At 49.3% G+C, this 17365-nt stretch overlaps 1 protein-coding gene across 1 annotated transcript; it reads left to right on the forward strand.

Moving 5' to 3' along the window:
• Positions 1-33: 33 nt before the first annotated feature.
• LOC104618209 (potassium voltage-gated channel subfamily A member 3-like) lies at positions 34-1683 on the forward strand. The gene has a single exon (XM_010283749.1). The coding sequence runs from the start codon at positions 64-66 to the stop codon at positions 1681-1683; it is 1620 nt and encodes a 539-aa protein (XP_010282051.1). The 5' UTR covers positions 34-63.
• The last annotated feature ends 15682 nt before the right edge of the window (positions 1684-17365 follow it).

Raw genomic sequence — 17365 nt, forward strand, 5'->3', positions numbered from 1 at the left:
GCCACCCCCCAGCCGGTCCCCGAGCAAGAGGAGGAGGAGGGTGAAGAAGGGGAGGAAGGCAGCATGACCGTGGTGGGAGGCGGCGGCGGAGACCCTTTGCTGGAAGAACCACAGCATCCTCATCCTTTGCTTGGGGGGGACCGTTACGATCACCCCCCAACTCCGGCCGCTGTCCCTGCCGGCCAGCCCGCGGGCGGTGGGGAGCACGAGTGCTGCGAGCGGGTGGTGATCAACATCTCGGGGTTGCGGTTTGAGACCCAGCTGAAGACACTGGGGCAGTTCCCCGAGACGCTGCCGGGGGGCCCCCTGAAGACACTGGCGCAGTTCCCCGAGACGCTGCTGGGGGACCCCCGCAAGAGGATGCGCTACTTCGACCCCCTCCGCAATGAGTATTTTTTCGACCGTAACCGTCCCAGCTTTGACGCCATCCTCTACTACTACCAGTCGGGTGGGCGCATCCGGCGACCTGTCAATGTCCCCATCGACATCTTCTCCGAGGAGATCCGCTTCTACCAGCTAGGGGAGGAGGCCATGGAGAAGTTTCGGGAGGATGAGGGTTTCATTCGGGAGGAGCAGCGGCCGCTTCCTGACAAGGAGTTTCAGCGCCAAGTGTGGCTCCTCTTTGAGTACCCCGAAAGCTCTGGGCCAGCCCGAGGCATTGCTATCGTCTCTGTTCTGGTCATCCTTATCTCTATCGTCATCTTCTGTCTGGAGACCCTGCCTGAATTCAGGGATGACCACGACTATGAGGGAGCTGGGGGGACCTTCGGGACAGGTGGTGGCCCTCTCCCACCTGATGTCTTCACCAATTCCTCGTCCTCAGCCACTTCCATGGTGTCATCCTTCACCGACCCTTTCTTTGTGGTGGAGACTTTATGCATCATCTGGTTCTCCTTTGAGCTGCTAGTTCGCTTCTTTGCCTGCCCCAGCAAGGCCACCTTCTCCAAGAACATCATGAACATCATTGACATTGTGGCCATCATTCCCTACTTCATCACGCTGGGCACCGAGCTGGCTGAGAGGCAAGGCAACGGCCAGCAAGCCATGTCCTTAGCCATCCTCAGAGTCATCCGGTTGGTCAGGGTCTTCCGCATCTTCAAGCTCTCCCGGCACTCCAAAGGACTGCAGATCCTGGGGCAGACCCTCAAGGCCAGCATGCGGGAGCTGGGTTTGCTCATCTTCTTTCTCTTCATCGGCGTCATCCTTTTCTCCAGCGCTGTCTACTTCGCAGAAGCCGATGACCCCAGTTCAGGCTTCAGTAGCATCCCTGATGCCTTCTGGTGGGCGGTGGTGACCATGACCACAGTGGGCTATGGGGACATGCACCCCATCACCATTGGGGGCAAGATTGTGGGGTCTCTGTGTGCCATCGCGGGAGTGCTAACTATCGCTCTCCCTGTGCCTGTGATAGTCTCCAATTTCAACTATTTCTACCACCGGGAGACAGAAGGTGAGGAGCAAGCCCAATACATGCACGTCGGGAGCTGCCAGCACCTCTCGTCCAGCGAGGAGATGAGGAAGGCTCGCAGCAATTCCACCCTCAGCAAGTCCGAGTACATGGTGATCGAGGAAGGAGGAATCAACCACAGTGCATTCAAACAGGCTGCCTTTAAGACAGGCAACTGCACAACCACAAACAATCCCAACTGTGTGAACATCAAAAAGATCTTTACGGATGTTTAAAAAAACAAAACCAAACCAACAGCAACAAAATCTGAGGATGCGGTAAAAAAATAATAATAATAATAATGCAAAGTGACTGTGTACTTGGTATTGTGTGGAACATGCACCATCGTCGGTCTGTGTGTGCCCTCGTTTTTATACTTTTTTTTTAGATCCTTCCTTTCTAAAGATCCAAAAAAAAAAGGATTTAAAATTCTCTGAAGAAGAGGATGCCTAAAGGATGAAGAGAAGGAAGATGAAGACAAAACACACTCACCGTTGAAACAGGTGTCTGTTCTGCAACGTGTTGCAGGGCTGCTTTTGTTTTCTTGTTTTTGGGGACATCTCGCTTTGCTCCTGATTTCCCCCCCCCTTCCCTAAAGGCAGCGTGTAGCCGATTTCCTTTCCATCACATAAGCTCACTTGTTGGATTAACAGCCCCAGCTTGGGTGGGGAGATGAGGAAAACATGTTGCAGAGAATACTGGAAGGGAGTTGGGAGGAAACAAGCTTTTAATTTTGCAGAGAGTCTCTGTTACCACATTGTTAAATGATGCTTAATATTGAAACATGTGGTGTGCCATTACGGGCACGTCACAGATTCCCTTTTCTTCCCCGTTGGATCATTTATGGAATTCTAATCTGGTCAGAGACTGAGTGTAGTCAGTGCTGATTTAAGTAGAAAAAAAAAGCAGCTCTCATTTTCTGTTCTTAATTCCCTTCCCCTGTAGCCCTATTTCATCCAATGTCAAATTTGTGGCCGTGCAGCGGGTCTGTGTGCGGGGAGGAGGGAGTGAAAGGCAAAATGGAACGATTTCAGGAGCCGACGGTGCATGGGGAGCGATGCCGGCGTGGACCGGGGGATGCAGGATCCGTGACGGGCTCCTCACCGTGGCCATGCAGCCTCAAACCCACCCAGCTGGAGACAAAGGGATATTTCCTTCCTTTTTTTGCAATGTGTTTGGGAGAGATGCAGCCGCTTATCGCAAGAAGATTAAAGTGGCGAACACGCCTTCCAGCGGAAGTCACTAATTCGGACCGGAGTGATGCAGTTGCCATGGTGACCCTGGTTTCCTGGGAAACCCCCAAAGGTTGTCATGGCATCCCTTCTCCCATCCCCCTTGGTCCTCACTCTTCCCACAAAAAACCTTTCCAGATGGTTCCAGCCCTGTCATCCTGCAGGACACCGTGGCTCTGCCCCGCTATATGACCCCATCCCGGCACCCCCGCCCTGGGCCACATCCCCCTCCACGGCTTCCCCTGTGCCGAATAAAGCACCCGTAGGCAATAAGCACACTCCAAATCCACCTCTCCCTCGCAGAGGAGCTCACACCTTGGCAGTGAAATTTGGGGATGGAGTCTCTCATCCTGCAAACACGAGCGCCCGCTCCGCTGAGACCGACCCCCTGCACGAGACCCGGCGGTTTCCCCAAACCCAGTGTGAAAAGGCACTGAGCAGCCAGCGGGAAAGCTCGGCTGAAAGACCCCGGCAGCTTTTTGAATTGAGGGGGACAGATTATAAAAAGCAAGATTGAAAAGTAACCAAAACGCCACCAGGGAAAATACACTGGCTTCATCTTTACGTGTGCACCACGGGCCACAGGACATCTGATGGGATCAGGTGAGCTTTGCACGGGGTAGAGTTTAAGGCATCGTAAGGTACCGTTGCTTTTTTGGGGAGAAACCTCATGTTTTCCACTACTTAGTTTTACTTTTCGGCTTACCCTGCTGCTCTTGGGTTATTTTTGTTCACGTTAGGTAAAGTGGGATAACATCCTATAGCTCCTCTGCTTATATTTGCTTTTCACTTTGCTCTTTAGTGCTATGCATAGGTGGAAAACCCTGCTGCTATTTTGCAGCTGGATTTCTCCAATTCTGTGCTAAAAGGGTTATTTTCAGCAGTTTAATGCTTTAGTCTGACCCCTGCCATTGAAGCAGGCTGAAGGCAAGGCCTGGCTGCTCAGCCTCGAGCTCCTCAGCTCCAGCTCTGCTCTGTTTTACTGGGTTTTGGGTTAAATAAAAGCAGATTCCTTCCAAGTAGTGAACTGTACAGGGGTGCTGTTAAATACCTCTTATGACAAAAAGGGATTTGACCCCAACCTGTGCAAGTCACAGATTTCCCAAGTGTGTGGAAAAGGGCATTTGTCCTGAGAGATGCCAGCCATGCCAAAATCAGAGTTTAGCTGGCATTTTACCCAGACTTAAAAGGAACAGGACAGTTTGTAACACTCTCCCTTAGCCTCGCCTGAGCCCCAGTTAATAAAACCCTTATAACCAGGAGAAACCATCGTTGGTGTGTGACCATGTCACATGCCATTCTTAGCTCCTGGTATGTGACAGCTTTATTGGAGCTACGGTAGTTTTCACCAGCTGAGGATCTAAGAAATGATCTTTATTAGATCATTTAGATGCTCTGGAGCATCGTGGGAAGTAACAAACCTTGGCTCTCTTGTCTGGGATAACTGGGATCTCTTAAGTGGGAGCACCCCAGCGTGCCATTTCCCCAGACTGCCAGCAGGCTGAAATGTCAATCCTGCCTACAAGCTCTCACTTTTTATTGTTATTAAAGCTTTTCCTCATGCCTATTCCTGAAAGGAGGATTTGAGTTTAAAAGCAGGGGAGCCAGTCCCACTCTGGAGTGTTTGCAGATGAGTTTTGAGTCTGTGTTTTCCCCGTGGCAGCTGTAACGGGTGCAGAAACCACATATTCTCCTGGAAATGGCACACTACAATTTTTGGTTTCTCTGCCATCTAAAATAAACAGAAACCTTGCAGGTTTTTAGTTTGCTTTCCTGACTACTCCTTAGCTTATTTTGTAGGGGCAGAATAATTTCAAATGGATTTTATTGACAGTAAAAGATGCTGTATGGGTGAGGTGACGAGTAAATGACTACATCCACTGGAGTAAAAGGCAGTTTTGCTCCAGTACTGAACGGTATTGCTGAAAAATGTAAAAGCACTGCTGCTCTGTCTTTAAGATACACCCAAAACACTGGAAATGGAAAAACGGGGGTATCCTTTCGATGGTCTGCCCCATTTCTCTCTGCCTCTCTGCGCTGTCTCATTAGGTACCGTTCAGCGAGTTAAATGCTGTCTGTTATGGCACAGTCTGACGGCTTCTCTTAAACTGGCTGCTGCATGTGTTGTGCCAGGAATTGGAGAGAGCGCTGAAAGATTGCTCTCTTTGCAGCCAGCTGCTTATTTAACTTACTTCGTCCTCTTGCAATGTGCCTCCTGTTAGGATTTAGGACTGTTTTAACAGTCACTGGGGAGTTAAAGATGAGCCTCAGCCTTTGCAGCGTGTTGGACTTGACTGTTTCTAATGTGCTTAGAGAGAGCAGCATTAGGAGATTAGTATTAGCTGCCTGCCTGCTGTCTGGCAGCCTGCTGCAGAGCCTTCCCACGGCAAGGCAAAGGGCTTGCCTAGACTCAGCTTATTACATTAAACGGAGGAAAGTGCATTACCGAAAACTGCTGGCTGACATTTAAGATCGCACAGAAAGCAAGCAGGGCAAAGCTGTGTCCCTAGGTAGTCCCTGATGTGGACTCCCCAGCTTGTTGTTTGCATGTGCTGCGTGGCAGGGATGCTCTCCGAAATGTCCTCCTCCTCCACTGTCCGTCGTACCTGTCATCTGAGAGACGAAGTGACACTGAAGGATGGGAGCAGGCAGCTCCTGCCCTGGGGGACACAGCCCTGGAGGGGTGAAGCTGCCTTCCCAGATGCTGTGTGGATTCAGTTGATACACGGGCACTGGGTGATACAGAGCTTTGTACAGCCTCCTACCTCCTTTCCCAGGCTCCTTTCCCTTTCCCTCTGCTTGTATTTTAGGATCTGCTCTCTTGCCCTCTTTCAGCCCTGGATGCCACCTTGAAACACATCCTTGGTACAGTGGGGTCCAGGGGACAAGCAGCAACCGCAACCCTGGCCCCTCCACTCAGGACTTTGACACCCTCACCTTTTTCTCCTGCTTATTTGCCCTTTTTTGTGTGTTTTTAGGCCTGAACTCTTCTAGAAAGATTCTGTTGTTCTCCAGCACAATAGATGCCCTTCAGGTGCTTGGAGTGGCCAGAGGAGCAGAGCAGTACCCATCCCACCCCACGTGTGGACACAGACAAGGGCTAGAGATATCTCCTTCCTCCAGGAGGTTAAATTTCTTCCCAGGCAATTGTTCCTGCTCCATCATTTAACACAAGAAGTTGCCTTTTTGTTTTAACCCCCAGTTTATGGACAGTTAAACAGAGGCAAAGGGCAGACGAGCGGCTTCCCCAGCAGAAGGGAAGGAGCCATCCCGAGCTCATCAGCTGCAAAGGGCTGTCTCCTGGCAGAGCCTGTAGTGCAGGGAAAGGGTCTCTTGCAGCGGTTGGTGCGTTCTGCTTGAGATCTGTTTAATTGTGTAGTTTGGAGCCCTCTTCCTGCCAAGCTTTTAAAATATGCATAGCTGGGTGAGAGCACATGGAGGCTCCCATCGCAGCCTGATGGAAGGCAGGGCCTTTTTTTTTTCCATTTTTAAATGCTTTAGCAAGTGATCTCTGGGTAGGCTGCAAACCTGTGAGTGCAAACAGACAAATAGGATTTAAATGTGACTCATTTTGCCCTTCATTCTCAATTGCTGCACATTCCAGGAAGGAGAGCTCAGACCACCGGCATCCTCGTGCAAAGGCAGTCGTATGGGTGATGGATGCAGGGAAATAGGGACTTTCTGGATATTATAGGATGCTGTAGGCAGGGCAATATCCTATAAATTGTCATCTTCACTGCTACAGAGCTGGTACTGCTTTTCTGCACCCTTCCCTGCTATGGGCCTGCACCCACAGTCTGAATGGGGTCCTCGGCTCGACTTCGGGGGGTGTTTTATAGCTGGAGGATGCGTTAAGGACAAGATACTGTGGCCTTTCTGCGTTTCCCTGAGTGCTGTTCAGATGGCAGAGGCTGCACTAATGCAGCACCCGCTGGGTGCGGGTGAACCTGATGGGTGCTGTGCTGTGGGTGCATGGTGGTGTGAGCCCTCTCCCAGTGCCAGCGATGGGAGTCAGGTGTAGAGCACGGAGGGCTGGAGCAATGCGCTTTTCTGGCAGGAGGGTTTCCGTGGAAACAGGCATCCCCAATCTGACAGGGACATTTTGGGGATGTTTTGGGGGATGGATGCCCCAAGGTGCCTCATCCCATCCAAGAAACGCTTCTCCGGCAGTGGCAGGGTTTTGGTTTCATTTTGGGGGGTGGTGATGTAGGGCTTTCTTAGGGCACACATAGGACTGGCTTGAGGAGGGGGGCACAGCCCTGCTGTAGGGCAGAGCCATCGCACGGCGGAGGGCACGTTCGCTGCTGGGGAGAGCCCTGCAGAGCAGCCCCAGCCCCATCTAAAAAGAAGCTCTTCTGGCTCCGCTGTGGTCAAGCCCTGGACACACTTGAGACCTTTTACTCTCGTGCTTGGCTTCCCGAACAGGAGAATGAGTAATGGTGTCTCTGTCAAAGCGATACTCATCCAACCTGATGGGACGCGGGTGTGCTGCTTTGTGCTGGGAAGGCGACAGGGCTCCTGCTTTTTGTCACCCAGCTGATCCCATTAAGCTCTTCTGGCTCCGCTGTGGTCAAGCCCTGGACACACTTGAGACCTTTTACTCTCGTGCTTGGCTTCCCGAACAGGAGAATGAGTAATGGTGTCTCTGTCAAAGCGATACTCATCCAACCTGATGGGACGCGGGTGTGCTGCTTTGTGCTGGGAAGGCGACAGGGCTCCTGCTTTTTGTCACCCAGCTGATCCCATTTTTTGCTCATGTGAACTGTCCTCTGTGCGGGAGAGGGATGTGTGCTGGGTGCAACGCTGCCCTTGTAGCTGGGGCCCTTTTATCCCCGCTGCTGGCAAAGCTCAGCCAAAAGTGCTCTGAGAAAATCCTCCATGACCCACCATGTGCTTTTCCTTCCATGAACAAGGCGCTGCTTTATGAGACCCCCAAGTTTCAGGATCCATCTGTGTCTCATCACCACCCAGAGCCTGGATTTTCGTCACTGAGGATGCTCTGCAGCCAGGCAGGGAAACCTTCACACATGAACCTCCCTGCAGGCACCGTCAGTTTTCTTCTTCTTATGAACCAGGACATGCTCAAGTAAATTAAAACCTGTCTCCTATCTTGTTCAGCTTGTCACTCGGGTTAGGAGTAGCTAAAATACTTCCCGATAGCTCTTCTTCCCCTGCTCATAACGGGAGTAGCCTTTACCCAGCCACGCTGCACACTAATATTAAGACCCCCCTCTCGGCGATGCAGATGGCAGCACACGCTGATGGGTTTGTTTAGGAATGATTCATTTCCTTAAGACTAGTAATTCAGATGCTTTTCTGAGCACATTTAAGCTCTGTCATGTCTGTTGCTTTTCTGCAGTTGTTGCACTTCATTTTTAGCATCTTTAACACATACTGGGTGGGAAGACTTGGTTTGAATGGGCAGCTCACACGACTACATTAGCCAGTGGCTATCTGCTCTCTCTGGCAAGGATGCAGAGTACAGTCAGTTTTATTTTGATGCTGACCAGCACCAGCTGCGTTGCTTTGCTTCCTCCGAAGCACTGTCATGGATAAATACGGAAAATCCTTTGGGGTTGTGTCATGGTTTGATTGGTGGCAGAAGCACCGAAGGCTCTGCCTCTGCGGGGGCAGCGGGGCTGCTGGCAGCAGGGTCTGTGCTTGGGGTCTCGCTCTCATGGGAAACTAAAAGTTGCAATGGAGGATGGACAGGATGAACACATGCCTTGCAAAGTGTTTTTTGCATTTGCAGAGAGATGTGTTTGCTGTTCGACTCGGTTGCAATAAAGGAGCTGAGTGCAATGCAGGGTGATGGGTGATGCTGTGCCGCTCGGGGGATTTTAACATGGAGTTGGTCCATGAAAAGGTGCATCCCTGCACCCCAGACCTGGAGGACAGGAGCACTATGGTGTTTGCTGGGTGTTTGCTGTCGGCCTGCTGGGTGGCTTTGGGCAGGTCAGAGCCTCCGGGCCTCAGTTTCCCCATCTGTAAATGACACTGAGTGGCCTCATTAAGTGCTTGCAATGAAATACAGTATGGAAGGAAGAGGCAGTTTTGGAACATAGAGCAAGAAATAAAGGATCCTCCAAAGGCTTTGTGGAGTTCAGCTTTCTTGAAGCTTGCAGAGCCTGCAGACCCTCCCCATGATACGCCATTAACTGCAGTTAATTCCCCCAGCTGGAGGGAAGCCCAGGGTTTCACCGAGCTTCCTGGGGATGCCAGCTCTGCCCTACAGCTCCCCTTCCCATAACCATCCTCCTGTCCTCTGGTTCCTTCACTGCGTCTTTGCACTTGCTTTTCCATCCTTACAGCCTGTTTCTCCTGAAATCTCTGTGCATTTATAGCCCAAATCCCTCTTCTCCCTCCTTGCTGGTCTCTGCTTGGAGCTGCCACCGCAGCTCCGTAATGATTCGAACCTCAAGCTGTTGCAGCAGGTCAAAAATGAGACATAAGAAGTTTGGGCTTAAAATGAACCTATCATCTGCTTCAAATGTGAGCTTGCAGGAGGGATGTGAAAGGAGTTTGCTGCGAGCCAGGTGCAGCATTGCAGGCTAGAGGGGTTTTCTACCTCTGCTCATGCCATCAGTGGGTGCTGGCACCCAGCACTTGTGCTTTACCCTTCAACTGCCTGAATGATATTCTGCACTTCAGAAACCTCCAAATTAAAGAAGGAAATCTTTCTGCTGCATTTGAAACAAACCTGGGCTGTTCTCTCCTGGGACTGGAAACCTTTCAGCAAGGTCTCTCCCATCCTGGTTCCAAAATGCTCTGAGAAAGCAAAGCAAGCACAAGGAGACACAAACCAGTGAACCTGACCTGGATTCAGCTGGTTTTCTGGCTTGTGATATCTCCTGGGAATTTGGCTTTATTGCTCCATTTTCTTAAGCAAGCTGTGATGCAGCTCCCTTAGAGGAGAGCATTACACAAGCATTTACCTTTATCAGCCAAACGTGGAACTCTGTAAGAAGAGATATCAAATTAATATGATAAGATCCGTTTTCCCTAACCCTGTGTTGACTGACATCAATTATAGCTTCTTTTTTAGTTCTGTATTAAGACTCTCAGCCATTCCAGCATATTGTTTGGTATCAGCAACAGATGGCCAGACCCATAATTTTGCAGGTCACTTTGTTTATCTCTTGAAAAACTGGCCCAAGAGGAGCTGTTTTCCAGTCCTCTGGATTTTCACCAGGTCCAGGGCTCAAGAGATACTCGATACTTGCAGTCTCAAGCTGCTTCACCAGCTCCAAATGCTTTAACACAAGTTATTTTGCTCGGCAGATTTAAAAACATCTAATTTTTTTGTGGCTGCTGTTTAATATCCTCTGTTTCTCTTGGAGTGGAGAGGATTTCATCACCCTCGTATGATAGGAATACATCTGGATCCCTTCAGGAGCCGGAGCAGCAATATCTCCTTAATGCTCCTGACTCTTCACTCCCACTGCTGTTCTTGCAGAATTTGGTGAAATAACATCATCGTTGGGTTGAGGATTTGGGGTTTCTTTCTACAAGGGCAAGGATACAGCCTGGAAAGGCACCAGGGTACTCCAAAGCACTGGCTTGCTTGCCCGGTTTGAGAAAATTGTTATTTACCACTTAATCTGCAGAGCCCCAACCCTGCCATCCCCTTCTTGGCCAAACCAACAGTATTTCCCAGGCCATGCCAGGCTGAAGGTGCTATTTGGGTTTTATGTGTGTAATACTCCAGTGATGCTTGACGATCCCAGCAGTTTGACCATTGCTTTGCAAAAAACAGCAGGAGCCCTTTCCTGCTGGCAGGTGGGAGGGGGGTGTAATCCCCCCCAGCAAGCCCAGTCCAATAAAGCATAAACCCCAGTTAGCTTTAAGCCCATGAATAGTCCTTCTGGCACTTCAAGATAAGCCAGTGCTTGAATAAGCAGCTGGTCTGAGACCCTTGCAAGGAGCACTAAACCCCTCTGGTAGCTTATTTGCCCGAGTGCCGCGCTGACTTGCAAGGGGATCTTTGCTTCTTGCAGGAAATCCCACCTCTCTCCTTTCTCTGCCTGCTTTTAGCATCCCTGCAACATCATCCCTGCAACATCCAGAATTGGGTCTCACCCTCCTCGGTGCACGGATCCTATCCCATCTTGCATTTATCTCCATCCTGACTCTCCCTTTGGGGAAAATAGGCTCATTTTTGGGGGTGGGCTGGGACCAGGCAGGTCCTGGTGCATTAGGCTTGGCTCCGAGCCGTGAGTACGGATCCTTCCTACCCTTGTCTCATCACCGGCTGCTAATGAAGCATCCGGCTCACATAATCTGGTTTGGTGGGAGCGCTCATCTTATTAGTGTCCACCACACACTGGTTTTAATATAGTTAATGAACCTCACTATAGGAAGCTTTACTAATTGCCACTTGAAAAATCACTGTGAAAGGGCCAGATTTTGGGTCTGTGACTCCCACTGACTTAGCAGGGTTTAAACCCTCGGGAAATTTGGCCGTGCCCCATCTGCAGGCGGGCGCAGAGCCCGGGAGGCGGCGTGGCTGGAGGTGGGATGCTCCGATTGCTGTGGTGTGAACTGAAGGCAGAGCACACCTTTTTTGGAAAACGAGAAGGATATCAGCAGTTGCATGAAGTTTTGCAAGAATTTGCAAGAATGTAAGAATTTCAGTGTCTCAAAGACAGAGCAGAGCATCTCACTATATTAAAATAGGAGGCAGCATGAGTCCCTTCAAGCTGCAGGGTTATTAGGCTTCAAAGCCGACCTGTTGCAATACCAGCTGGGTTCATGGACTCCAGAGGTTCGGCAGCTCCAGCACCGCAGAGGTTGGGGGATTTTTTTTTGCCCTTTGCTAGACATCTCCAACCCCACATCAAAATGGAGTCTCAGGTTTGAGCTTTGCGGGAGCAACTCCACGGTCCAAGCACTAGGTGTGGGATCAGCCCTGGCTCCTGTTGTCCCCTGTATCAGATTTATAAAATCAAGCAATTGCTTAATATTATGTGAATCATATCGAGTCGGAAGAAACCCGGCTTGATTAAGATAAAAACATAATGAGGAAAACCCACTTTGCACTAATTATTCTGGATTTGGAACTTGCCATTAATGTGAGATAATAGTTGACAACCAGAATATATTTAATGAATCCTTTTTCTATCTTTAGCTCACTTTGGACTGTGTTGCATTTAGTCCATTGATTTTAATGAGCAAATTTTCCCTTTTCGGTTAATGGGGAATAGGGATGTGAAGTTGTTGCAGGGGACCAATGTGCAACATCTCTTACACTTTACCTTGAAAAAAACCCCAAACCTGTTGCTTGTTTTCCAAACCAGACTGTGCATAAAAGCGGTTCTTTGCTCTGCCCAACAGGTAACAGAAGAAGTTTCAAAATTAAGACCTTCACAACTGTGTTGAGAAATCAAACGTCTCCAAGGAAATGGCAAACATCACGGACACGGTGACTGATGCTGCTGTGGACCTGACCGACAGAGGGTCTGTCCTCACCAGTTAAACCCATTTCATATTTCTTACATATATATGTGAAATATTTGCCACGTTATCTGTGTTTTCTAACAAACAAGTGCATTATGTAGAAGGGAAAATCTTTGCAGCCAGAAGATTATCTTCGAATCATGTGCAATATAATGAGACTGAACAAAGCCAGGAAAAAGGAGGAGGGGACGTGGAAATCATTTGGACATTATTTCAGTCTTTTTTTTAATTTAAAAAAATCTCTTGAAAGATTAAGCAACCAGAAAGGAAACGTTAACCAGAGCTGCTAATAAGCAGTCCAAGTGTTTTGTTAGGAGTGGGAGGGAGGTGGGGGAAAATTTGGTTGCTCTCACCATTCCCTGTTGAAGGACATGGGCTGTTCTCAGCACTGGGATGAGAATAATTTCTGTTTCATTTCTCTGACTTTCCTGTAAATGTTCTTTATGAGTAGGTATGTGCTGTACCAAAGGCTGTGATTTATTTTAAGTCCTTATTAAGAAAGTGACATCTCCACCAATGCTGAGGAAAATGGTGTCGAACAGTCAACAAGTTGTGCCTTGTTTTCAGGATCACTCCATGAAAAACTAAGGGAAAATCAAATTTCCAGGGGTGGAAAAGATATAAAAACACAACACTGTCTAGTTGTGCCCCTGCTTAATTTCAGAAGAGCCCATGTGCCCTTCCCTGCCCTTCTCTACTTCTCTCTAAGTTCCATGGTACTTCAGTCCCGAGGGAATATTATAGTATTGCCTTGCTAATACAGTAACAAACGGGAAGTCCATCCCTCCTTTGCCCATTGCTGTTTCATTTTGCACACTGAATTTTTTTTTTGGTGGCAGGTTAGGAGCTGTGGGTTGCCCATGCTGGGCTGTGAAGCTGTTAAAACTGGGGTCTCCATAACCTCACTGCATCTCCTAGGACCGTACGGATAAATATTATCCCAGTGCAAAGTCATAAATGGTCTGCAAAGGGATGAATGGTCTGCAAAGGGATAAATGCAAACGGCAAAGGGGTCGATGGTTTCTCCTGCTTCTGGCTTCCCCCTCTTGCCCCAGCCTTATCCACCTCTGTGCTCTGCCTCCATCCCAGCTTTCAGACTGAAACCCACCCAGCACAAACTCCGACAGAGGAGCAAGGTGATACTCACGACAGCATTGGATTTCTGGGCAAAATTAATGTTGGTGGGACTCAGGCGAGCACAGGAACCTCTGTGTCTGCACTGCAATAATTCACCAGGGATGGTTTGTGGAACGTTAATTCGGACTGGACCAAGCGAAGAGAGCTGGAGCTTGCTCTGAAGCGCAGGATGCCCAAGGGGAGGCAGTGGGAGACAAAATCATTAGACGTGTGAAGCAGACTCTTGAATTCATGCTGCTTATTGCTTTGGGTCTGTGTCCAAGGACAAGCCTTGAGGTCCCCACTGGGTACCTGGAAAGCTGAGCAAGGACTGCTCTGCCCAGAGAGTTTTGCAGCACCAAAACCTGGGTCCGTCACTGTGCTGGGAGCTGAGCGGAGCTACCTGCCTGCATTCCAAACCAGATCCTGGGCAGGAGGTGGGGAACATCCACAGGAGACACACGTGGGGTGCTTCAAGGCACAACCCAAGTGAGGATGCACTTAAAAATAAACACCCTACCTGGAAGAAAGGCTCTGAAACGGGAAAGCTCAGGGTAATACTCATGGCAAAGCAACTGGCTGCCTGCACCACACATCTCTTCTTGCAGCAGAGCTTTGAAGACAAGACCCAAGTGGGTTTCTGAGCTGTCGTTCGGGGCTGGGATCACTCTGGACCTGTTTGTATTTCAGCAAAAGTCATCCTCCTTTCTGGCTAAAGCCCTGCATGGAAACTTCAGCTGAAATTAGGATTGAGAAATTCCCTTAACGGCAAGTAAATGATATGGTTCTTAAAGGAATGCGTTGACTCTGGTGAGGTCACGTTTATTTTGCTTGGTATTTAAGCACAGATAATTTCTTGGCTTGAATTCTTCCTCCTGTCATGGCATACGCAGCGCTGGTGATGGAGGCCTTGTTCATGGGAGTAGGACTTTGGGCTCCCAAAGGCAAAAGTCTCTGGGACTCTGCATAGATGTGGGCTGGGGAGAACGGGCCAAGATAGCGAGAAAAGAAACAAAAGTGAAAAAACCAGCAGTTTTTGTCAAAGCTGCGTTGCTCGCCTTGGGGAACAAAGAGCAAGTGTGGATCTGGCCCTTAGTGGGACATTGCTCCTTGGGGTTTTTTTGCATTTATTCCCAGCATGGTAGAAACCCTGTGGCCGCTGGAGCTGTGGATAAAAGAATTAGAAAGTGCTGGTGCTGCTGGCACCTGGTTTTATTGCGGCTTTCACAGCCTGAGGTGCAGAGGGAGGTGGGTTGGGGACCAGGACTGCTGGAAGAGCCCAAGGAGCCCATCCCCAAGCCCATGGAGGTGAACTGAGGGTGCCAAGGCGGGGAATTGCAGAAGTGAGGCACCCTGCGGTGTGAAATCAATCCGGTGTGAAAGCCGTCTGCACAAATTAAAGCTAATTGGAGCAGTGGCTCTCATTAACTTCGCGTTTGGCCGTGCCCTGACCTGAGGCCAGCTGACGTGGGTGTAGGGAGAGGGAGGTCCTCCATGGGAACCTCCAGAAAATTGCTCTGCTGGCAAATCCCCAGGGATCTGGCAGTAATCACAGCACTGCCACAGCCGGAGCCCCTCTGAGGATGGGTTTGCAGAACTTTTTGACTCTTGGCTGAATATGTCTTAACGTGGCACAGCCCAAACCCTCCTCCCATGCATCATGCATCCATCCCTTGTCTCCTGCAGAGAGGAGCGGTGCCCACCCCCAGCTGTCTCATCCTGCAGCTCCCCAGCACCAAAATTAATTAATGCTCAGACCATAAAAAGACCGAGACCTTAAAAAGACCCCTTAAAAAAGACTTTTTGTGTCTTTGTGTCCCCCAAAGTGTTTAGGGAATGAGGGCTGAGCCTGCTTCCATCACTGGGAACCCCAAATAACTGAGCAGTGGTTTGCCACGGATAGAGCTGCCGGCAGCCTGAGGGAGATGGGGCTGGCCTTTTTTTGGGAGATCCCACCTCCAAAACCACTAAGGAGTTGCAATAAATATTTGTTTGCAGTCTTCCCTGCAGCGTGATGGGTTCGTAGCGTGCTCTTGAGCGTGCAAAAGAGGTTGAACAAAAGCCTTAGCAACGCTGAAATCTTGAGGGACTGACCCAGCAAATACTTTTCTACCATGCTGAAGATTTTGGGCTGCAAACAGCCAAAACACCCACTGAAGGTCTGATCCAGCACCCGCCGCACCCTTGCAGACAGCCCTGGGTCGCACACAGGGGTAATGGCACATCAACAGGAGGAGAATTGATTTTCTGGATTGCAACACAGACCTGGATCTTGGAAAGCCCTGGTCCCAAAGGTGTTAAATTTAGTTTCTTTTGGAACATGATCTAGTAGCCCTTAAAATGGGGGATAGAATGTATCAGTACTAAAGTTATTTTTATTTTTCACCGGTGTTACGGAGAGCTTTTTTATGGCATGTGTGTATGTAACATAATTATACCTCATCTGTTTTTGATAGCCACGTTGTTAAAGTGTCTCTCTGTTACAATTCGAAGTACGTATTTTGATGAGCAAAGTGATGGGAAAAATCTTCACCTGTTTGGATTTGTGGGTCTGAGCAGTCCCGCTCCCAGCAGCAGAAATGCCCGGCTCCCGGAGCAGAGCTCAGCCCATGGCTATCGGCTGCTCCGCTCCTCCCGGCCAGCACCAAACCCACCCAACAGACATCTCACACCGATGACAATCTTGCCAAACTTCAACCTCTTCTCAATATTGTACATGCTGGTGTTGATGACGTTGTTCCATGCTGTTGGGTTTCTTTTGCTTGGTCGCGGAGCCAGCTAATTGTTAACGTGCTTTTTCAAAATAATCGAGAGCTTGATAGTCTTTAACTGTCAGTCCGGTATATTAATCTGTGTTGCCACGACTCTGACTCTAGCCTTGTGCATTTTCAAGATAACCATCATATCAGGACAGCCGTGTTGAAATGTCATTTGGAGCAGAGGGCTGGATTTGGCAAGGGAAGACAAATTAAAAATGTATCCAGTCGATTAAAAAAACAAAAAAGGGAGTGATTTAATGATGGCTGACATCAAGAGAAGATCCAAAAAATAGCGTGCATTGATTCCCATAATCATCCGAATGCAGGCTGCTCATCTTTATTCATAGCCCTTCAAAGCCATGCTCTGAGATGCCGAGAGCTTCTCTGAGATGCCGTGCGTTGGTCGTGCTCTTTAGACGCTGAACACGTAGATGTTTCTCCTCTGCGCCCAGCACAGCTGCTGTCTCCAGCAAATGCTGTACGCCATCCTTTCCCCCTTTTAATTTTAGGTTGCAATTAAAGTGATGAGAGCTCTGCCGTTGGGTCCATCCTGGTGGATAGGCAGGAAAATCAGCGCAGGGGAGCTGGGCTGGTACAGGGGCACAGAAAGCCATTTGTTTTAAGAACAAGTTTTAAGATGTTTTAAGAAGGCAGCAAAAATAGAAGGCAAAATACCTCAGAAAGTGTTTCAGGGCACTAGCGAAGGCTCAGTGGATACAGCAGATGGGATGGGGCTTAGTGGCGTGGCCGGAGGAAGGCTTTCAGAGGCAACGTACAACAGGCTGCTTTGCTTGCCCCACTAGATTTGGGGGAAAAGTCAGGATTTCGATGATCCTGTCCTGGCCTCCAGCCTCTTTCAACAGGTGCTGGCAAAAAACCCTGCAATTTTAACATCTCAGAAACCGGCCTTTGAGCACCCTGGAGGCTTTAATTACGCACACACTTAGATGTTTTCTGAGACAGATGTTCAAATGCTGTTATTGCTACTGAATAATAGCAAGCTTTGGGAGCCAGTGTGTTCCCCTCTCTGCTTTTCTTTCCATTGGAAAGTTGTCCCTTGAGCTGAGACTAAAGCCAAGCAGCAGCCCTGGCTCAGTTAAATGACACACCTCTGCAGTCCCCATATTTTCATCCACCAGCCTTTGATACAGGTGAATTATGTTTCTTTTTCACATTTTTTTCTGCCTTTTCCAAGATGACATCATCAGTGCGTCTTTGAAGGGAATGATCCGAGATACCTCGGTCACCGGCTGGTGTTTTCCATAACACATCATCTCTCTGACCGTTGCAGGTCCAGGCCACTGATGCATCACTCCTATTCCTGAGGGTGATTTGGGAGCAGGACAATTTATCTG

This window comes from Phaethon lepturus, unplaced genomic scaffold (genome assembly GCF_000687285.1).
Source record: "Phaethon lepturus isolate BGI_N335 unplaced genomic scaffold, ASM68728v1 scaffold21193, whole genome shotgun sequence".
NCBI lineage: Eukaryota > Metazoa > Chordata > Aves > Phaethontiformes > Phaethontidae > Phaethon > Phaethon lepturus.

What these genes read in the sequence shown, in the direction of transcription:
- LOC104618209 (XM_010283749.1), top strand. Translation starts at nt 64, where the DNA reads ATGACCGTGGTGGGAGGCGGCGGCGGAGACCCTTTGCTGGAAGAACCA.